Below are 23827 nucleotides of genomic sequence, written 5' to 3' on the forward strand. Positions count from 1 at the left end.
AATATCTGTGCTCTTCTAGAGCCATAGTTTCTGGGTAGAAAAATTATTAAAAGAGAGAAAGAAAAAAGAAAGAAAAAGTTGTAGAGTCAGGTAGCACGTGAGTAAGTCTAAGTGTGGAAAGCGTAGAACTCAGTGTGAATAGAGGTGATAACCTTTCCTGTGGCAGGCTCAGCAAAGTTTCTGTAGACAGCTGAGGAGATGACAGAGGCAGCAGTATACACATGGGTAGCGGAGAGTGTACCAGGGAAATCCTAAGAGGAAGCCAGGTGTGAGGATGGAAAACAACAGAGTTCCATAGTAGCAAGAGTAGTTGAGGCTACAGCGATTGCGGTGGGTAAAAAGTTTAGGTAATGACAGGGGAAAGCTAGACTTCTGTCACATGCATGTGATACTTCTCTTCTGATCCTTGTTTTGAAGAGATGTGTCAGAGGATTCCAATGCATAGACTCAAACACAGAAAGAATCTTGGGTGACTCATCACATGACTCTCCTTTGCTCTTCAGGAAATGTCCAGTTTGCTGTGTAGAGGAATGCTAGCCTCTCCCAGGAGACATGAGGGGTGCCTGCCTGGACCACAGGAAAACCCCTCTCTATCTGTTAATGGCTAAGTCTCTTTAAAAACCACGTGTCTTCAGGTAATTATGGAAGATCTTGTGCTGCTGTAGTAGAAAATTAGGACAGAGAATGTGACACAAAATTGGGCAATGAGGAACAAAACAGGCCCTTTCTAGGGGTGGGGGTGGTGTGCTATTTAGGGATTGCTCTCTTCACTGACTTCTGCTTTTGTTTTTATTTTTTTTCCTTGCCTGTCACACATACAAGATTCAGAATTTGTATGTTTGCTCATTTTCCAACCAAATATCCATGGAATTTATACAGATTAGAGAAACCCTCACTTTGAGAGATGGGGGAAATGGGGGGGGGGTTGCTTATTATATAAAATATTGTCAACAAAAATCTCAAATTGGACCTCAATAAAAACACTCCAGGAAAATAAAATATGTTTTGGATCTGGATACATTCTGAACATTTTCTGTTAGTCCTGATGCCATCATTTTCTGTAGCGTTTTCTCTTTGCTTTGAGCCTGCCCGGCCAGCTTGGCACTTCCATGGCCAAACCTGGCAATGCAGTTCTTCATGTGTGCGATCTGGTCCTGCTCCCAGTGAAACCTCTTCATCTGGTTCTCCTCCAGCTCCAGCCGCGTCTTCACATACTGATCATAGTTACCCGTGTAATACTTCAGTTTCTTATTGTGCATGTGGATGATATTGGTACAGACTCCATTCAGAAAGTCCTGGGAATGTGACACAAGGACCAGGATGTGCTTGAAAGTCTTAAGTTCCTCTTCCAGCCACACGCAAGCATCCAGGTCCAGGTGGTTGGTAGGTTCATCCAGAAGCAGCATGAATAAAGAGGGCTCTGGCAAGAGCAACTCTCATCCGCCAGCCACCACTGAAGTCTTTCAGCTTCTTGCGCTGCATGGCAGGTGTGAAACCCAATCCATGTAAAATCCTTGAGGCCCTCATCTCTGCTTTGTCTGCGTCCAGCTCTTCCAGCCGCTCATAGAGTTCCATGAGCTTCTCACACTCAGCATCCTCATGAGCTAAGTGCTCGCCCTCCCTCTCCAGCATGGCCCGCTCTGTGTCCACCTCCATTACACATTGCAAGGGTGTTTTTTCACTAGGAGGCATCTCACGAGTCAGATAGCAGATGTCTATGTGCCCAGGGATGGGCACTTCACGTTTCCCAATAGCAGAGAGCACATGGATTTTCCAATTCCATTTAAGCCAATGAGACCATAACGACGGCCTGAGTTGAGTTCCAGTTTGGTGTCACTGAGCAGCTCTTGGCCGTGAAAGGTCAGTGAAAGGTTGATGATGTGGACTTCAGTACTTTTGGGGTGAGAAGCCAGGACGCCGGTGACAGCTCGAGCAGCAGCTTTCTTCATCTCAAAGTCCTCTAGCTCCTTGGCCAACAAATCAAATTCTGTGGTCTCTCTGCCACTGGTCTCCTCATTTTTCTCCTCTGCCACCTGAGGTTCTGTGACAGTGTCTCCATTTTCTTCGTGTCCCTTCCTGGGCCGCTGTCGAGCTTTGGCAGCTTCCTTCTTTTTGGCTGCTTTTTTCTTGGCCAGGTCGGAGGGCATGGTGATGAGCCACAGGGGGGTAGTTACTGTTCTTTCCGAGTGGGGCCTCGCCGCTCGGCCACTGTCGCAACCCATTTTGAACATTTTCGATCATACTTCGACTTTTGCTATGCTCTCATAGTTGTGCAGGTATCATGGCATGGATATCAAAGTATTTTGAGAATATTGACATGATTGGTAAATACTAGCAGATCCTAAGGAAAAAAAGGTATTCACATGGTTTCAAGATATGCTACTGCATTTAAAGTTTTATTTTTAGAAGGTCATTGCTTTTTTAGCCTGAACATACCTCTTTAAAATGTTATGGCTTTATTTGAATTTCACCTTTATAGTACGTAGACTCTTATTATCAGAGGGTTATTTTTCAAGTTTTTGAAATATATTTATAGTTCAGTGTTTTTTACTTTAAGTCAATGACTTTTCATTATTTCAGCTAATTATTTTATAACATTTTCCCAGAAACTTTATCTGTAGTTACCTCTACAATCAATTTAGACTTATTTTCTCTAAATGTAAGTGAACAGAATGGAATTCAATTACATTAAGCAATGTAGTATCCTGCCACTCATGGGGTTTTTCACTTCAATGTGTGCCAATGTCGTTTGATTAGTATTGTTTTGTAGTAGTTACATACTATACTGTTCATATTAAATGTATATTTATTAAATGTTGTGTTTTTAATAGCACATTTACTCATTTCAATTCTTTTTTATTTAGAAGACATGCTTTTTTTATTTTTTCAAGACAGGATTTCTCTATGTAGCCCAGGATGTCCTGGATCTTGCTTTATAGACCCAACTGGTTTCAAATTCACAGAGATCCACCTGCCTCTGCCTTCCAAGTGCTGGGATTAAAGGTGTGGGCCACCATACCCAGCTTATATGGGCAGGGGGTGGGGTAGGTCTGTGTGGGGGCATCTCTTCTCTGTCCATGCTGCTACATGTCAGATGATTAATGGAAACAACAGTGACGGTCTGCTGTGCTGCTTAGGTTAAAAGCAGGGCCTTCTTTATTGAATGCTGCAACTGTCAAGGGGGAGGCTCACCTCACTGGGTTTGTTGCAGGCAGTAAGTGGCAGGGAATAGGTGGTATCTCTCCACAAATCACAGTGCCAAATGACTGATGAATAGTGGGGACAGCTCCTCCCATGCTCACAACTTCAGAGCTGCTGTCTCACCCATAACTCTGCCAACAGGGTTGACTCTATTGTGTTGCCCAGGTGAGGTGCAGGGCCTGCTCTCCCAAGTGTTGTAGCTGGTGGGGGAGAGGGGTCAGGGGTGACTCTTCCATTATTGTGACCTCAGTGGCAGAACTTTGTCTCTCTGTTATGTGGGAAGCCAGATGCCATATCATAATAAGGATATTCATATATCCTCATGGAGATGTCTATGTGGTGAGGAGTTGTGAACTAATTCCATCAGCCAACACTAAGTTGTCAGGCATGTTAATAAGTTCTTCACATGCCACATTTCTGCAGACATCTCGACTGCACATTCATGAGACTAAGGAGACCCTCTGCCAGAAACACTGAGAAGCCACTTCCAAATGCTCCACACACAAATCAAGGACTATTGAGTGTTTTTCTTTTGTAAGTTGTTGAGTTTTGGGGTGGTTTGTTATTCAAAAAATAAATAATAATTTATATAACTCACCTGTTCAGATTAAATTTTGTGCAGAAGAATTTACCTTATATTTAAATGGGTTATACTTATTGAATTAAGTTTTATATAGAAAATTGTTAAGTTTACTTTTTATGTAGAAAATGTCTCAGGTCTACCAATAGACTCTTAACTTCTTCAATCTGTTTCTGAATAACAATAACAATGTCATTTACAAAGGTGACATTATTGCTTAAAATTTCATTATGTTTTATGTGATGATAGATTTAAAGCACAAATACTACTCTGATGTTCAGGAAATGTGGTCTGCATTTTCATGTTATTTTAACCATTATATCATGAATATTTCTATACAATTTTTATAAAAAGATACTGAATGCCTTCTTTACTCTTATGGGTCCCACTTGATCTATAAATTATTTTACCTTTCTTTTTCTTGGGTTAGGCCCGGATCAAGCTCTGTATTATATATTAGAAAAATTGGGATCGTCTTCTTTGTACTATGTTCAGTAGAACATATGTATTCCTGCTGAAATGGATTATTGCTTTAGAATCATCTGCACTTGAGTCCCAGTAAAGAATCATGCATTGCAAAATGCCAAGAAACTAACTAAAGCCACTAACAATAAATGCCATGGGTAGCATTTTGACCATTAAAAAAAAACTTGTTTTTGTAAAGCTATACTGAAGGCAGTGGCCTGAGTAAAAAGAATAATTTGGTGTGGTCTAGCATGGAAAGCTCTTTTTCTGTTCACTTTGGCTCTTCTTGTAGTTGAAGAGAGTGTACAGGGAAATACCGAGCTGCTTCATGCAGCCATCTTCATCGTTGATACAACAGACTCAATATGCATCATGGGAAAGGGCCAAGAAGCTGCAAATGTCTGCAATGTCTTTCTTTTCTCCCAGGAAATGCACCCCAAGGGCTGACTCCTGAACATTTCTACTCCACACTCCACAGCACAGTCTCTCTCTCTCTCTCTCTCTCTCTCTCTCTCTCTCTCTCTCTCTCTCTCTCTCTCTCTCTCTGTGTGTGTGTGTGTTGAGTGGAAGCTAATCTATGTTGCAGAATATTCAAGTACAACTGCCTATTATGAATAATGAAACACCAATAAAACAGAACTGATGTGACAGCTGTCTAGTGAGATGAAGGTTAAAGGGTATCAAACTGTGCTAGACATCTCTATTTGCTGGTGTTAAATTATTCTGTCTGCCCCAAGCACTCTTCCCATAAAAAGCTGATGTACTGTTGTTGACAGGCAATTTGTGAAAGCTTAACGTAGCACGAGCTCCATGCCTATGTGTGTGGGATGTGAACTGCATGTCAATAACAACACTATAGTAAACTGCAAGTTACAACAATTCAAACAGTTCCTTCTTCCATTTGCCCTCTTACTCAGACTGCATGGGCTTTATCCAGTAAAACATGACTTGATATATTGTTGGTTGACAAAGCAAACAGCTTATTGTACAGATGTGAAGAAACAGACTTTTCCTGCGATGGTTTTGTTTCATTGCTTGAACCATACTGGATGGGAGAAAGACTTCGAATACCTATTTTCTCTAGCACCAAAGGGAAGAACACTCACCCTGTGAGCTAATTAGGTCCAAATGAGGTTGCGTTTAGTTTATTGATCAACACATATTTTTTGAGCCTCAATAATACTTAAAATGCTATGACATTTTGTTTTCTGTGTGTGCACGTGTGTGTGTGTGTGCGCTACATGTTATTTTCCTTTGTTATAAAGTAATAAGCCATTTTCTTTTGTATGGAGAATACATATTATAAATCTAAATGTTATAAGTAGTATAAGTGGGGAAATTTAAGATGATATATACGCATAGGTGTCGAGGGGAAAGGAAACTTGCAGCCTTTAATATTGCAGCTTATTAATATAAAATGTTACTGTTTTGTTTTTATTAAAAATTTATTCTCTGTCAAGTTAATGCATGCACATGAAGTATCCTGATGTGTGTATGGGAATCATAAACCTTTTGTGGTTTGAGAGACAACAAAGTGCCAATTGATGCAGTGTGTAGTAGCAGACTTTGTAATTACGATGGCCTCTGTTGGAAATGATGACTCAAATCAACAAGCGGTGGTGCACGCCTCCAGGAAGAGTCCTGAGAGCAATTCCCAGACCGCCTGATTAATAGAGCTACATGGGGAGTTTTGAAAAATCTGATACTTGGGATACCCTCAAAACCAATAGAAACAGAACCTCTGGAGGTGAGACCCACACACCACCATTATTTAAAGCTCCCAAGTTACCCCATCATGAGGCTATCTAAAAGCCCTCTGGGTTACAGGGTTCAAGGATTTCCTCAAATTCCTTAAAGGTCATCCAGATGCAAGTCAACTCCACCATTTTCAGAGAGGAGGAAACACATCATTTTTTTTTTTGGTGTGTGTGTGTATGTATATTTATTTTTCCCCATTATTTTAGTTACTTCTCTGTTGCTGTAATAAAACAAACACCGAACAAAACTGTCTTAAAGAAGGCTAGTTTCCTTTGGCTCACAGTTTGAAGGTCCAGTCAATCATGGCTAGGAAGGCATGTTGGCAGGAACATGAGGCTGCTCTATGCTTTTCGTATTGAGAAAGTTTCGAGGGATGAATGCTGATTTCCACCTTGATTTCTTTTGCTTTTTTATCGTTTCCTTACCTATGAAAGTGCACAAGTCTTGAATGTAGTGTAAGAAAATTTTGGCAAGGCATAATCCATATAACCAGCAATAGCTGAAATACAGAGCACTTCTATCAACACCGAATATTCCCTGGAGTTCCTATTCATTCTCTGACACTCTCTATTGAGAAAAAAATAAATCTACTTTTTTCCAGTTTTTTACATCTTTGAGAATTTTGTACAATGTATTTTTAAATCATATTTACCTCCTTTCTTAATTCCTTCATGACAAACAAGTAAAAAAATGAAGAAAGAAACATCAAGTCCAATTTTTGCTGCCCATGTAACCATATATTCTTGGATGCATAGCATTCCACTTTAGCTTGTCCGACTTACCAAGGATTATATTCTTAAAGACAACCAGCCTTGCTTCCATAAGCTAACAATTGTCAATAGCTTCTTGTTTAGGAGTAGGACTGCATTCCTATCTCCTCTGTCCATGGTGGAATTTGGTTCAGATTGAGCTTGCATAGATCTTATGAATGCTATCACAGCCGCTGTGTATTCATATGTGCAGTGTGTTTCTTTGTCAAAAGAACATTATTCTCTTATAGTCCCTCACTGCCTTTTGCTCTTACATTATTTCTGTTTCCTCTTCTGCAATGATCCTAGAACTCTGGAAGGAGGGAGTGTGAAACAGATGCCCATTGAAGGCCAAGCATTCTACATTCTCTAATTCCACATTTCCAGTTGTGAGTCACAGAGTTGGTTACTATCTGCTATAAGTAGAAGCTCCTCTCAGAGAGAAAGAGAAAGAGAAAGAGAGAGAGAGATTAATATATAAGTATGATTATGTTATCAAGAGTGGGAGTAATACTTGTACATTTATCAGAAAATAGTAGTAGATTCTCTTTTAGGGACTATGCCAGTTTAGCCATTGGTTCTTACATGATAATAGTACACAATATGGGTTTCATAGTGTGGAGTGGGGTTTACAGCCAGTCAGAAAGTGGGTGGTTATTCCCATGATGTTTGTACCACTGCTGCATCAGTGGATATTTTATAGACAAGTTTTGACCATTGCTGGACTTAAAAAAAAACTCAAGCACTTGATCTTAGCCAAAAGGCCGAGAAGCGATACAGCTGTGAACCGAATTGAACTCCTGGAACTCAGTTGCAAAGAAGAGTGATGACCAAAGGAATCAAGATCGGGCTGGCAAACCCACAGAGGCAGCTGACCTAAACAAGGGGGAACACATGGACCCCAGACTGATGACTGAGGGGCCAGAATGGGGCTGATCCAGACACTCTCCCCCCACACTCTCCCCCCAAACCTGGGTGACAGAGAGGAGGGCCTTGGCAATCTGTGGAACCTGGGAGAGTGAAGCAGTATTTACTTCTGGCATACAGAAGGACTCTAGGAACCCATACCACATGGAGGGATGCTCTCTCAGCCTGGACACATGAGAAAGAACCTGGGCCCTTCCCGGGATGATGTGACAGACCCTGAAAATCCCTCATGAAGGTCCTTGCCCTCCCTGGGGAGTGGTGGGGGGGTGGAGTGGGGGTGATGGGTTGGGAGGATTTGGGGGGTGGGGGAGGAGGGGAGGGAGAGGGAACTGAAAGTGACATGCATAAAATGTTAAATAAAAAATATGTGGGAAAAACCCGAGCAAAATATACTATTTTGTTCTGAAGTTTTCCTTGCGTATAAATGAGTTCTAGGTTTCTTCATACAGTTGATGAAATACCTGTTTTTCTCTCTTTATTCCCAATGGTGTATGGATATACCACAACATTTCATATTCCTATTGACAGACATCAGTTTTGTTTTCAGTTCTTATAAATGCAAATAAACCTCAGTGAACATCACAGTACAAGCTTTTATGCTTATGTTTCCTTTTCATCTTTGTAAATAGCTAGGGATGGGTTTGCTGGGTCAGGATAGCTGCAACATTAAGAAACTGCCAACTTCCTCTAGTGATTGTATCATTTTTATATGCTCACCACCACTGAATGATTGAGTCCAGCTGCTTTGCATTCTCCCAGCTGTTAGTGTTGTAACTTTTTAAAAATTATCCTCTTAATTTCAGCCATTCTCTCATGACTGTAGTTGTAATTAACTGAGGTTTTATTAGTAGTTCCCTGATGACTAACAATGTTGGTATCTTCAAGTGTGCTGGCTTCCTACTAAATACCATTTTTAGTGAACTTTCCATCAAAAAATTTCCACATTTTTGTATTTTATTGCTTTCGTTTTATTAATGTTTGTAAGATTTTCAGTTATTTTAATACTTGTCATTTTCAGATTAAATATGATTTCTTTTAGGAAAATTTGCTTTCTACTTTTTACATGATACTAGTGAACAAAAGCCTTTAATTTTGATGAAAAGACTAGTTAATGTGCTTTTTTCCTGTTACACTCATTGATATTTGTGTCTTTTAAAGGAGACATTTCTTTATCTGTAGAATACAATGTTTTCCCATGGAAGAGTATATCTTCTGTATTAGGCATGGTTGCCTTCAAAGTTAATTCTGAGAACTATATTAGTTATGAATCAATATTACATTTTTTCATGTGCAGCATTTAACATATAGTAAGTAGTCTAGTGTACTTAACTTAAAATGTTCTTCTTTTTATGAATTATGCAGGAAATTTTGCTTGAAATTCATTTATTTTGTGTGTGTTTATAGTTTATTTCTGTGTTTTTGTTTATTAACCAATTTTTCTATTCATATGCCACACTGTACTAATTTTTACAAACTTCACAATAAATATTTAAGGTGAGTAACAATGGTGTTTCTACTTTGTTGTCTTTTCTGATTGTTTACACAGCTTGGTATTTGGATATCTTCATCATATACATTTTAGATGAGCTTGGAAGCACTTAAAAATAATTGTATGTGTGTGTTCTGAACATTTTAAAGAGAATTGACACCATTAGTAACTAAGTGATTAAAAGCAATGGGAAGGACTGAGGATCTGGCTCGGTAGGTAAAGTATGAGGACCAAGTTCATGTCTTCATCATCTATGTTAAAGAAAAAAGCTTGATTTAGTGTCATGAATCTATAATCCCTGTACTGGATGGAAATATGTGGGTCCTTTGGGGGCTTGCTTAGTCAAACTGATGAGCTTCTAGTTCAATGAGAGACCATGTCTCAGAAAAATAAGAGAGAAAGGCAAATTAGAAGATACCAGCTGTTGACCTCTGCCTCCCTAAACACACACACACACACACACACACACACACACACACACACACACCCACACACCCTATAGTATTTTCCTTTTCTTTAGATTTCAACAGATTGCAAAAGGATTTTGCCCTCAGTAATTTAATGCAGCAAAAAGTCAAATTGTTAAGGAGAATTTGAAAAAGTTTCATAAATATTGGTATTTCTTTGTTCTGGGGTATTGGCAAGTATCTTAGATTATCACTCTTTTCAATCAATGTAAGTTATAGTAACAAAATAGAGGAGATGCAGACTCAAGTTTGAAAATTGTCTCAGTTCTCTCCTGTGGGTTCCATCTAAAGACAAGTGCTTATCACGATTTTGAATTCCTAAGTGTCATAGTATAGGTGAAATCTTCAGTGTGGTGGTGTCTGGAAAGAAGAAATAAGAGCTTGAACTCATTGGCAGCTGATTGAATACTCTGTTCTTTGTCATTGAACCTCAGCAAGTCCTTTTCAATGTTGATTTGCTGTGACACAATGTTTGGTGTACACCTTTGCAATCTGTTTTCAAATGAATCATTACAGAATGCCTACTTTCTTGCTTCAATTAGTCTCCTTTTATTTATATTTTAAATACCCCCTTTAATATAACCTTAGAAGTACTGAAATTGAATTATTAACAGCACTTTCTTAGGTGTCTGAAGACTAATTCATCAGTTTGAGGCTAAGATATTACTAAATATGCCTGAGTTTTGCTTCAATCTACATTCATAATATATTTAGACTATCTTCAATACGTCTTTTGTTTTATATTGAAAGTGATAAAATATTATATGATTCTACTATGTATTTATTAGAATTGAAGTTCTAAAAAGTATGGGATAAAAATGAAACACATTAAAAATAAGACCTATTAAGAAATTTTTATTTGTGGGGATAATTTGTGAGAAAGAGCTAGTGAATTCCCTTTAGGGAATAAAACAGATGAAGTATTAATAAATAACATATCCAAGTAGGAAAAATAAGTTGAGATGCCAAGTCAGAAAACAGGACCAAATAAACTTCATATTGCAAGTCTATCTGTGTAATGACATGAAGCATAAACAGTTGCCATTAATGTACTCAACTTGATCAGAAATTAATTGTTCTCATTAAGACATCAATGCCCACAAAGACTAGAAATATTGCTACATATTCACAACAAACTATCTGAGACAGAGAACAAGAAAGTTATAACATTTTTAATAGCTAGCAAAAGAGAAAAAGAAAAAGAAAAATTTAGGAAAGAAGTAAAAGACCTATATGGTAAAAAATATCAAACATTGATGTAAGAAATTGAAGAAGAATAAATAGAAAGGCATTCCATGCTCATAGCTTAGAAAAATTGATACTATTAAAATATCCACATTCTTCCACATATACCCAATGCAACTTCTGTAAAAATTCTAAAATTATTTTTCACACAAAAAGAAAAAGTAACAATAAAACCTAAAGTAAACCATAAAAGATCTTGAATATCTAAAGCATAGCATCTTGACCAAGAAGTCCAACGAGGCTTCATATTACCTGATGTAAAATGTATTTAAAACTCATAATCAGAAAAGTATCAAGGCACTGACATATATATTAACACACAGGCTAAGAAAATTTTGGAGAGATCTTTAAATTATTCCAAACATTGACAATTTATTTGTGACAAAAGTGGTAAGAACATAAAATGATGGAGTAATTTCAGTGAATAATATTGGGACAGATGGATATCTATAGACAAAAGGGTAAAATTAGACAGTATCTCATACAATAAAAATTCTGATAATAGATTAAAGAATTAGATGTAACACCTTAAAGACTTAAATATAATACCCCAACCCACAAAATCTCTAAAAGTTAAATGAGAAAAGTTCCATGGCATTTGTTTGGACAAAGATTATTGCATATGAATAATGTACAAGCAACATCAGTAAAATTATACATCAAAATTAAAAGTCTCTACTTCATTTTTTGGTCTTTTTCTTTTATTATTATTTATTTTTAAGTTTAAATTTAGATTAGAAACAAGGTTGCTTCACAAGTCAGTTCCAGGTCCCTCTCCCTTTCCCTCCACTCCTCCTGTGCCCTCCTCCCAACCTCCCCCCCATATCCCCTCATTTCCCCAGGGAGGGTGAGGCCCTCCGTGGGGGTGTCCACAGTCTGTCATTTAATCCAGGGCAGGGCCCAGATCCTCCCCCAAGAGTTCAGGGTGAGAGTGCATCTCACATTGTTGGTTGGGAGTCCAAAGTCCATGTGTATACTCGGGATAAATACTGATCTACTGCCCAAGGCTCAATAGAATAACTAGGCCTAGGTAAAAGTCTCTACTTCTACATGGTTGTAAAAACAAAGCAACTGAGTGGAATGGCAATCTATGAAACAGAAGAAAATATTTTCAAAACATGCATTTAAGAAGTGTGAATGTAATATATGTAATATATATAAGAAACTCAAACATTCCAAGAACAAAGAAACAAATAGCCTGATATTAAAATGAACAAAGGAGCTGAAAAACACCTTTTTTCTTTTTATTGAAAATAAAATGTTTTCATACAGTATATTCTGATCATAGTTTCCCTCTATAGTGCCTTTCCAGATCCCCTCCACTTTCCCACCTATCCAACCCAAAGCTTTCTTTCTCTCTTTCTTTAGAAAACTAGAAAAAGAAAACCACAAGAGCATAGACACACATGCACAAACAAACCAAACCTATGAAAACACAAAACTGGAGCTCATAATAGGCAAACAAAAGGCCTACAGGGTAGAAAATGTTCACAGAAAGCAATTTGAGACAAAATATCTCCCAAAACACCACAGAGTTCATTTTGAATTGGCCATCTACAGGTGTGCATGGGACATTTCTCAAGTATGATTTGTATACCCAACAAGATTTCTTTGGAGAAAAGTAGTATTTTTTCTTTGCAAGTAGTTGTCAGTTGGAGAGAGCTTCTTGATTAGAGATGCTCTAATGCTCTAAGTCATGCATGTGCATTTTCCCTCTCAGTACTGCGACCTCATCTGCGTTAGACCAATGCAGGCCCTGCACATGCTGCCCCAATCTTTATGAGTTCATATGTGCATCTGTCCTGCCGGGTCTGGAAGATACTGATTCCTGGTGTCATCCACCTCCTTTGGCTTTTACAATCTTCCTGTCTCCTATTCTGACTGGCTCCCTGGTCCCTCAAAGGAGGAATTTGATGAAGACCATCTAGTGAGGACCGAACTTTCCAAAGTCTCTCTGCATTACCCAGTTGTGAGTCTCAGTGTTAGCCTCCATCTAATGGAGGAGGACATTTCCCTGATGATGGCTAACAGATATTAATCTGTAGGTACAACAGGATGCCGTGAAGGGTCAGTTTATTTAGTAGTATTTAGGTTGGCATATGTAGTCTTAGGTTCCTGGTCATCAGCATACTGTCAGGCATGGGTTCCATCTTGTGCAGTGAGAGTTAAATCTAATCCCACAGAAAATAAACATTTCTCAAAAGAAGATAGGAATGGTTAAAAGCGTAGACGAGGAAGAAAAAGAAGCTCAATATCACTAGTCATCAGAAAAATGCAAATGAACACAGCAATGAGACATCACATTCACTCATCTGTGATACAACATCCATTATTAAAATGGCAGGAGGTAGGAGGAGGTAATGTAGAGGGAGAAATCACCTGCACATGGTGAAGAGAATATAAATTTGTGCAGCCATTGCAAAAAACAGCATGGCAGCTTCTCAATAAATGAAAGGTGATCTAGCATTCTCCTGCTGTCTGCATATGTAAGGGATTACAATCAGTGCTTCAAAAATGTCTCCTCACATATCCATATTCATAACAGCATTTTGTACAATAGCCAGGATATAGAATGAATGTAAACATCTATCAATGGATGACTAGATGAAGGCATATATACAAAGTATGTACAACAAGGTATATATACAAAATGGACTAGTGTTTGGACTGAAAGCAAAAAAGGAAACCTGTCATTGTGACAATACAGATGATCACAGAGGACTTTATGCTAAGAGCAACAAATGGGAAACAGGATGACCAGTACCACGTGATCCCACTTAAATATAGATTCTGAACATATGGATTTAGAGAATGCATGCAGTCTTGGGATGCTGGTTATCAGGGAATGGTGGCTGGGAGAGGGTATTTGGCAGCTATCCAAAGAATTCAAGTTAATATAAAACAGCAGTAGATTTAAAAGACCTGTTGTACACACAAAGGCATGGACATTTTAGAGTTTTGAAAATTGCTGAGAAAAATTGACATTAAATGTTACTGGAAAGCAAGTGACTGGAGAGATATCTCAGCAGTTTAGTGCTACCTATTCTTACAGAAGCACAGTTTTGCTTTTTATCAGCCATATGATGACTCACAGCTACCTATAACTCAAGTTCCGGGGACCTGACACCCTTTTCTGGCTTTCCTAGTTTTCTGCATAAGTACTGTGCAACAAACTTACACAGGCTCAAATGCATATGAGTAAATTTGAAACAAATAGATAAATAATTTAAAATAATAATGTGAGGCAATACCTACATAAACTATCTCACTATGTTTTTCTACAGTGTATCCTACTTCAAAATAACTTACATGATGTATACATGCAAATTTTGTCTGTTTAAAAATAAATAAACCAACCAAGAAAATAAAAATAGAGAAAAATGGGTAAAGTTTTTTGGAACCTCTGATTAGCTATAGTATTAGGCTCTTCTTTTATCATTCTCTTCTACTAAGCAATTGTGTTTTTATTTATTATTGATCAATAGCAGCAAGTCTCCTTTAAATAAAAAAATAATAGAGGGAATGGTTTTCACCATGCTAGAGTAGATCAGTAGGATTCAGTCTTTTTAACTGCTTCTGTAATTAAGGGTACAAACATAATTAGCATAATCTTTCTTTACTTGCCTAATATGCTCAAATAAAATAAATGTATTATAAACTGCAGCTGGATGCAATTATATCATATTTTAAAAGTCTGTAAAATATCCACTCCAGTCAGCTAAATTTATGATTTTATCAAATAATGACTATTATGTCATCTAGTGGTGTGCATATATTGAGAGGATGATTTCACCCTACAAATAACCAAGAAAAAGCTTTGTTATTTCATAAGTCTAACACTTATGTAAGAAAGGTTTTGTACAGTATAAATAAAATCAGACTAGTCCCCAGTAAAGCCCAGTGGGGCCACATAAAACATTCTGGTTTTCAGGAACTCAAGGGTGCAGGTCAAGTAAGCTTTCCTATTTCGCACTGAAATATCACAGTCAGTTGTTTCTCTTCTGGAACCTTCCTCATGCCAGCTTTTCGAGAAAAGGCAAAGCGACCTTTGCTTAATCATTCGAATACAATCCAGAAAGAATCAAAATAGAGGAATTTCCTTAAACAACACCACAAAAAATAATGTTGTGAATATGTTAAGAAGTAGTAATAGTGGGGGATCACCATTGTGTGGTGATCCAGGTCACTGATTTCATTAAAAGATGGGATTCGCTAAATGTGTGTCACATCACTTTATACATAATTTCTATATAAGACTGGCTTATTTTAAAATTTGTTACATTTATTTATTATTTGTGCATATGTGTGTGCATGTTTGTGTGCATTCAGGTGTGTGTGTGTGTGTGTGTGTGCGTGCACATGCTATGGCATGCATATGAGCAGTCAACAGACAACTTGTGGGTTTTGATTCTTTTCCAACCATGTGAGTCCCAGGGATCACACTCAGTTTGTCGGTCTTGACAGGTGCCTTTTTACACTATGCCATCTAGCAAGCCCTAGGTGAGGATATTTGCTTTCCTTAGTGGAGGTAATTTTACTTAAGTAAAATCAAAAGTATTAACTGACTCTTACTTCATTTTATTTTATGTGAATGTGTGAGTGCCTGCACGTATGTATGTATGTGTGCCATGTTCCTGCCTGGTACTTGAAGTAGGCAGATCCCAAGTCCCCTGCAAGAGCAGCAAGTATTCTTAATCAGTCAGCCTCCTCCTTAGCATTCTACTTGACTTTTAAAATTTCTGCAATCTTTTAGTTTTTGGCAAAAATCGGAAAGTAAATGCAATTTATTTTTTTAAGGTTTTCAGGTTAGGGTGAGGCCAGCCATACGGAAAGAAGTGGGGATTGGGGAAGTGGGAATGGGAGGTTGGCGGGAGGGTGTGGGAGGGAGGAAGGAGAGGGAGCTAGGATTGACATGTGAACCAACCTTGTTTCTAATTTAAATTTAAAGATAAAAAGTAAGAAAAACAGCTTTCAGATTATTTTATTTCAAAAGAAAAAGGAAACCTCACACAATAGTGAATTTTCTGTAGAAAATCAAAGGGGCCACCATTATAGCAGAGGGCAGAGATCCGAAGTCTGAGACAATGTACACTTACTTCCCAATCACAAACTCAGGCCAAGTTTCACTATTTGGATAATACATATGCCTGCACATTTGAGAGCATAGGCAAGCCACAAGAAAACAGAAGATTCATAGTCCATTTGTATGTTAGTGACTTGATACCTTGAAAGTAAATTAAGTGTTATAACCGATAGGTGGGTTCCAACACAGCCTGCAAAAACTTTTTTAGTGTAAAAATGTGGTAACAAGTAAGGGTTTGATAAGAGTTGTAGAAAAGAATGAGTATTAAAATAGCAAAATATCCAAGTACAAATTTTGCCTCTACAATAGTCTAACTCTTCACTTTGAGCAAATTATTTAATCCAGTTGTCATTTAGGGAGTAGGTTAGTAATAATTCTTTACAAAATGCTTATTAGAAATAAAATGTTTTTAAATCACTTGACATTGATTTAAGTCTCTTTCTATAACTGGCCATACAATAAGATATTATATATTATAATGCTACATAAAATATATGTAATGCTGGTAAATATGGAATAGATATTTGACTTATAGAGAAAAGTGTTAAGAATTTGAGAGAAAATGATGCCACAGAGAGTGAAAGAAAATATTTCATATTGTCAATCAAAGTCAATTTCTGAGGACAGAATATTGGGGGAGAAAACATGACATAGGTTTATAGACATGTATGTATCGCAGAACAAGAAGTAAAGTATTCAATGACTGCCTAGAACTACCACCGACCTTTGCCCTTCTTTTCCTTGTCAAATTTTCTCCTTTGTCTTCATCTATTCGGATTATTTTAGTATCACCGACCTACACATGTTAAGTTGAAAAGGAAGCCAGGGATAGGGTTGGGCACGATGCAGCATAGTTTCCACTATGATTCACAGCATCACAGAAAGAAATAGAAAGAAAGCAACTATCAAGGTCACAGTTTTCAGGGAGAGATGGTGACACCTGTGGCTTCTCCAGGATCAGCAATGTATGAACAACCTTGTTCAGGACATGGAACTAAAGTCTCAATGTTAGAAGAGGCAAAATAACTGTTACATTCTTGGTATCCGCTCCCATTGTGGACAAACTCGAATATTTGACTTCAATTTCAGCCATAGAGCCATGATCATGCTGGACATTATCTTCATCTTTTTTTGTTTGTTTGTTTGTTTGTTTTTATGAGACAGGGTTTCTCTGTATTGTTTTGGAGGCTGTCGGTCCAGCCCGGCCTCGAACTCACAGAGATCTGCCTGCCTCTGCCTCCCGAGTGCTGGGATTAAAGGCGTGCCCCACCACTGCCCGGCTCATTATCTTCATCTTTAATAGCTAACTCTTACTTTTTTCCTGTGTTTATGGTAATCCTTAGTTGATAACACCATTTTAGTAACACAAAATTGTGTCTTCATTTGCATAATAAAGTGGAGAATTGAAGTGGTTACATTCATAGTATTAGTGTCAAGAATTTGATATAAAATGAAATTGCATTATTCTGATTGGTACTTTACATTTTTCTTTGATTTCACTTACATATCCAAATATGGCATTATAGACAACAGTGTTGAAACTCATAGTGTATTGTTAAGCCAAACAATGGAATTGAAATCTGTAATTTCATGCATCTTGTTGTACACACGGAATCAACACAAATTTGACTTAAAAGTAAGGTATCTATAAGAAGAAATACAAGTTTAGAAATAATAGTTTAATAAAACATTGAAATTATTTGGTTAAATTTTTCAAGTATTCAATACTATCAACAACTGTCATTTTTATTATAACAGTGTAATAAGTGTACCATAGACTGTGGTGTCTGAATGATAACACAGTTATGTAAATGTACAGATTTTTGGATGTTTTCTTGCCTCATACTGTTTTCTCCAGTTATGTGTATGAGATATGTACATGTTGCTTTGTGGCTCCCAAAATACATAATATTCATAAAATGCTTAAAGTGTATATTTAGGTGCTATATTTGCAATTAAAAACACTTTAGCTCATAATTTCATTACTTGATATTTTTATGACAATATGATATAGAATGACTGGGCACTGTAATCCTCTTCATTTCTCCATACTAATTTTGAGTGACTCAGCCACACAACTGCTAAGCAGTTGGTTAAATTCTAAGGTTTTTATTGTTTTCCTGTCAATAATTTCCCCATATTATTTCACTTTCTTTTCTATTACAAAACAACAAGTCATTTGTTAAAGAACAATGTCAATTTAAAAGCCATATCAAGTGATGGACCCATGTTATGTTCTATGAAACTACAAAAGTATGCTTTTGACAAAACGGAAACCAAGTCATATATTTAAATGAAAATAATGGAAGGGATAAAAGCAGCATGGTAATTCTTGTCTGTATCCCCAGCCTTTGGGAGGCAGAGGAAGGAGAGTCAGAAGTTCAAGGGCATCCTTAGCTACATAGCAAGTTCAAGGCAGTTTAGTTAGTCTCAGCCAGGTGGTGGTGGCACACAGCTTTAAACCCAGTACTCAGGAGGCAGAGGCAGGCAGATCTCTGGAAGTTTGAGTCCAGCCTGGTCTACAGATTGAGTTCTAGATCAGACTACAAAGCTACACAGAGAAGCCCTGTTATGAAAAGAAAGTCTCCTATTCATTTCCAAAATATTTTAGCATTTAAATAACTGCAGTTGATCCTGTAACGCTAAATAATGAATGCTACACTGAAGTAGTTACAGCATGGATTGTAGGTTGTGTTTTTCCTTTCATCGTGCACTCTAGTTAAGTGGTACAACGCAAAATTTCCTTTGAAAAAAATTTTAGAACTAAAGTCTGGATATAAGAATCATAGCTTTTAGATTTACTGCATGCTTTTGTATCCACTATATTTATTATATTTAGTGACTCAGCAGTTTCACACATCCTGCATCTAACACTTTGGCATTAGGCTGTACTGTTGGATACAGGGTCAACTGGGACTCATACTTCATCACTTAGTACTCTAAATAAGAATGACTAGAATGAAGTTTAGACTAAATAGCCACAAGTTTAAAGAACATGCCACCATCCATTCAAGTTGTTATATAAATACATATTAGCACAATGCCAGTTTTGCTAGGCAATTGGCTAAGTGCTTTGGGAATAAAGAGATTAACTAGAGAGAAAATAAACTTCCCTTCTTCAAGGAATTTCATATATGTTTGGAGTCATTAGTCAATACTGCTAAATAATTATAAACAAGAAGCTAATAAATAATTAGGAAGTGACCCCTTAATGCACTCACATTTGGCTTAGTCTCCGTATTTGTCCACAACCTGCCATTCACCCATCACCACTGACCTTGTGTATTACCACATAGTGATATATCACACAACAACAGGAAAACACTCTGAAAACTGCACTGTTAGGTGATTTAGTGACTGTGTGAACATCATAGACTAGATTATGGGAATTTTGACTGTATAACCTACCACACAACTGGTAGATGTGCATCATGTGGCATATCACTCTATCTTGGGCCTGTGGCCTATTACCATACTTATTACTTAGAAATTCAGTAAAGCAAGTGTACTATATCATTCAAACAATTGCTAATTATAGAGCATTTTTAAATACAAAAAAGATTCCATATACAGTTCCTGTACATTCTTTATTTGCTTTGCAAATTGAAATTCTATCATTTGTTATAAAATAAAATGAAATTTTAATGCAAAGAAAACTATATGTATCATTATTATTATTATTATCTTTCTTGAAGATTTAAACTGTTAGATGCATCTATATTACAACAGTTAAAATCAACAAAATGTTAAATAAATTAGAAGTAACTTTTACTCAAACCATCACAAGTGATGTCACTCTCCCAGTTAAGTAGGTAAAGTGTTTGCATCAAGCCCTGAGTTTGATCTCTAGCACTGTGTAAGACATGATGGCATATATCTATAACTTCATCAACTCAGGAAGTGGAGGCAGAAGGGCAGAGAGTTCAAGGGTATACTTGTGGAGTTTAGTTTGAGGCTAGCTAGCCTGAGGTACATAGGGAAGGTCTCAAAAAAAAAAAAGACGAACGAGAGATTGATCTCAGAGAGTTACACATACTAAGGATACAACAGTAGACATGAACTCAGGAGGAAGGAAGGGGGACAGCAGGAATGAGAAGGGGAAAAGAGGGAAATGTGGCTTACAAATGCTCAAAGTAACTGACATGCACATATAAATTATGAAATAATAGTTTGTGAAATAAAAAAGAGAAATTATGTTCTGAACCTCACAGGTATGCTGAATCTTTTAGAAAGAAATGGACAAAGGTTAGAGAAGGCTTTATGGAACATTATTGCAGGGTTACAACTATGTGAGCAATTTGTCATGTGACATAGTCAATTTGTAAGTCACTTAAAGAGAATTGAGAGCAAAACAGTCAGGAATATAAACAACCACACAAGAAAGATTCCATTGTGTCTATTTTGTACTCTGGAATTACTTAAATTACACGTTTTGTGGGTATTTTCTCTAGGCTTTAATGTTATATGTATGAAGAGTTAATAGTTGCAGATAATTATAATTTTAAAAGGGGACTCACACATATACATATCTATGTACATCTCTTCTATCTGTTGAAGTCAAGAGAATATTTACTTGAAATACTGAAGGGTGGTCAGTGTTTTTCCTCTATTCTCCTTACTTGCCTTATGATCTAGTGGAAAGGAATCTTTTGAGTAATTCATTATTTTTAGAATATTTAAAAATGTGTAATATAATTTATGGCTTTTTCTAGATAGTAGTTACATTTAGACAGATAATACATACATAGGTGTACATGTATGATGTGCATATATGAATGTATAGATATGTATATACATGCCCTGTTGACTATTATAATTACATCATGAGTGTTAGAAAGAGTGACTTAAATATTTGTATCTAAAAATCAGCCAGCCAGGGAAATGATGCCAAGAACATTGTGATAACAGAAAATAAAACCATAACACAATTGATGGGGGAAGTCCTGTGTATATGTCAATAATGCACTGTTGGCCAATAGGGAAGCAAGATAGGTGGGACTAGGAGTCCAGGAGAACTCTGGGTAGGAGAAACACAGGAAGTCAAGATGCAACCGCCATAGGGATAAGAAGACTGGAAACTTTGCTCCGGTAAGAGAAATACTTAGATTAACAATTATGGGATAAATACTTAAGTCAGAGCTAGCTAGTAAGAAACAAGCAAGGCCAACAGCTTCATAATTAATATAGCTTCCTGTGTGTTATATGGGACTGATGCGGCTCTGGAACCAGGCTGGCAGGAAGGCTTCTCTTTACATAATGGTGATCAGGAGTAGGATTGAATTTCCACATAGAACGACAAAAGCTTTAAAGGAATTTTAGAAACAAAAGAACAGAGGGAAGCATGGGTTTTGGTAGCAGCATTTTCTCAGGTGGGCTCTGTTTTGCTAGCAACAAGCAGAGATTCACATGGCTCACTTAAGGGAGTCTTCCTGACTCAAAATAAAAAACAAACAAACAAAAAAACCCAACAAAACCAAGGTTCTTTTAAGAGGCTCTACTAATGATTAAAAGGTGTGTATGTACAGCTGGAAGTGGCAGTGACCACATTTCCAAGCCTACAGCTTTTGCTGGATGTCAGCATGGACTGAGGCGGTAAGCTGCAGTCACCCTTACGCCCCTCATCTTGGAAAAACTGCAGTTTAAACAGCCGTGGTTTTAACAGATAAGACACGTGGCCAGAAAAACATAAAGATTTACAGTAAAGTCAGACTTGGATGAAGAAAAGCCTCTAAAGGTTTACAGTGTGTTTAAAAATATACGTAAGATTGAGAGAGAAAAAGAAACGGCATGGTAAATAAATAGAGAAGTAGGCTGTGGTGGCGCACGCCGGTAGGATTTGCTCTAGAGGCAGAGGCAGGCAGATTTCCAAAGAGAAACCCTGTATCAGAGAAAAATAAATAAAAGTAAAAAAAATAAAGTAATAATAATAGATAAATAAGCTATGTAAAGATGAAAAATACACTGAGTCTGAATACTGTACGCTATTGTGATTTTCAATTTTTTGATTGCTAAGGAAGGAACAACTACTAAAGTACACTTGATTATAAATGCTGCTGAATTAAGTCAGCTTATATCTTTTGAAAATGTCTTGACTTTAAAATTTAAGTAAAAGGATATGTCACTTTGGAAAGGAGTTATTGTTTATGTTTCTACAGAAAATAAAAAGCTAAGGATTCCTTCCAGGCTTCTGTGGTTTGATGAACGAAGACCCCCAGAAGCAGTGGGCCAGGTGTTCCAACAATTGAGACAGCTAAGAAGATGCACCCTTAGAGACCCTAAAAATAAGGACTTATACAGGTTTTCTGAGTTTTGTCATGATCCCCATGGTATGAACAGCGCCCCCTTCCAGCACGAAGCAGTTTGGAACGAGCGACATCCTAATTCCCATCTTGTTTATAAATCTTTGTTTTCATTTAAATGGGATTGTTTATAATTGGTCAATGATCACAACCAATCTCTTTTTAAAGGAAAAAGGGGATTATAGTATGGAAATGAGTACTTTGTATTGGTATGGTTTTTCATTTATTGATACAAATTCAAGATCAATTTTGTGATGTGTATATTTCTCCTCTTGATTAAGTATTGTGCTTATATTGATCTTTTAAAACATAATGCATAATTAAATACAGACTATAGATAGTTACTTGTAATAGTCAGAATTTATAGTTAGGTTAGTTAGGTTTTCTAGATATACAGAGATATATTTGAGATAGATAGTCTTCAATCCTTTCAAAGACCTTCAGAAAATTGCATTTAAAATGGCTTAGGGTTTTTCTTGACAATGAGAAATGTCTGCTCCTGGCAGCACCAATTATGTCTGAGAGGAAGATGGGCATCGAAGAAACTCGTTATGGAATTTGCTTTCGACATGGCAAGATTAGCCATTTGGGCAAGAAACTGCTCTTGCCTAGACTGCAGGACCCACAGGAAAGTGACTGCTGAACTCAAACAGTCCTTCAGGGTTCCTGCTTAATGGAAGAGTCTACGAGACTTTCTGCAGGACACAGAAAAATGATTGACAGACTGCCAGTGCAGATGAACAGTTTGAAATTCCCTGCTTTGCTGAGAAGTCTTCCAGACACACTGTGGCCTATGGGCTGAAAATAGATGCCCCAACATTACAGAGAAACTTCAGGTGACTGCCTAGGCAGCAAGATGTCTCTGTCAATCCTAGTGTTTATATATTATCCTTCTGTGGTCTTTGATGGAGTTGAAGACAGATAGTTATAATTATATATTTCCTTAGTTATGATAAAAGATAAGCTACATATAGAACTTTGGACTCACAAGGATGGGATGGATTATATTTTCTTTAAATCTTTCTAAATGTTGATGGACAAAATATTGTAACTATGTTCTTGCTTGATAGCAGTTCTGTTATATATACTTTGACTATGTTAAAGTTAAAACCTTTCTTTTTGTTTAGACAGAAAAGAGGAGATGATGGGGAAAGTCTTGTGTATATGTCAATAAAGCACTGGTGGCCAATAGGGAAGCAAGATAGGTGAGACTAGGAGTCCAGGAGAACTCTGGGTAGGAGAAACACAGGAAGTCAAGATGCAACCGCCATAGGGATAAGAAGCCCGGAAACTTTGCTCCGGTAAGAGAAATACTTAGATTAACAATTATGGGATAAATACTTAAGTCAGAGCTAGCCAGTAAGAAACAAGCAATGCCAACAGCTTCATAATTAATATAGCCTCCTGTGTGTTATTTGGGACTGATGCGGCTCTGGAACCAGGCTGGCAGGAAGGCTTCTCTTTACGCACAATGATAATAACTTCCATTCCAGTGAAATATGATATAAATTAATGCAGTTGGATCAGTATGAGTCCCCAAATGTGACACTTTAGAGTCTCAAAT

The 23827-nt window shown here is 37.2% G+C and overlaps 1 protein-coding gene across 1 annotated transcript; it reads right to left on the minus strand.

Annotated features, from left to right (window-relative positions):
- Positions 1–971: 971 nt before the first annotated feature.
- On the minus strand, positions 972–2212 carry LOC101843548 (ATP-binding cassette sub-family F member 2-like). Its single transcript, XM_040728362.1, is given in 3 exon segments — positions 972–1410; positions 1412–1763; positions 1766–2212. Coding segments are annotated over 3 exon segments (1173 nt in total). The 5' UTR covers positions 2148–2212.
- Between the last annotated feature and the right edge of the window lie 21615 nt (positions 2213–23827).

The sequence above is a fragment of the Mesocricetus auratus genome, unplaced genomic scaffold (assembly GCF_017639785.1).
Source record: "Mesocricetus auratus isolate SY011 unplaced genomic scaffold, BCM_Maur_2.0 Super-Scaffold_100018, whole genome shotgun sequence".
In the NCBI taxonomy this organism is placed as follows: domain Eukaryota; kingdom Metazoa; phylum Chordata; class Mammalia; order Rodentia; family Cricetidae; genus Mesocricetus; species Mesocricetus auratus.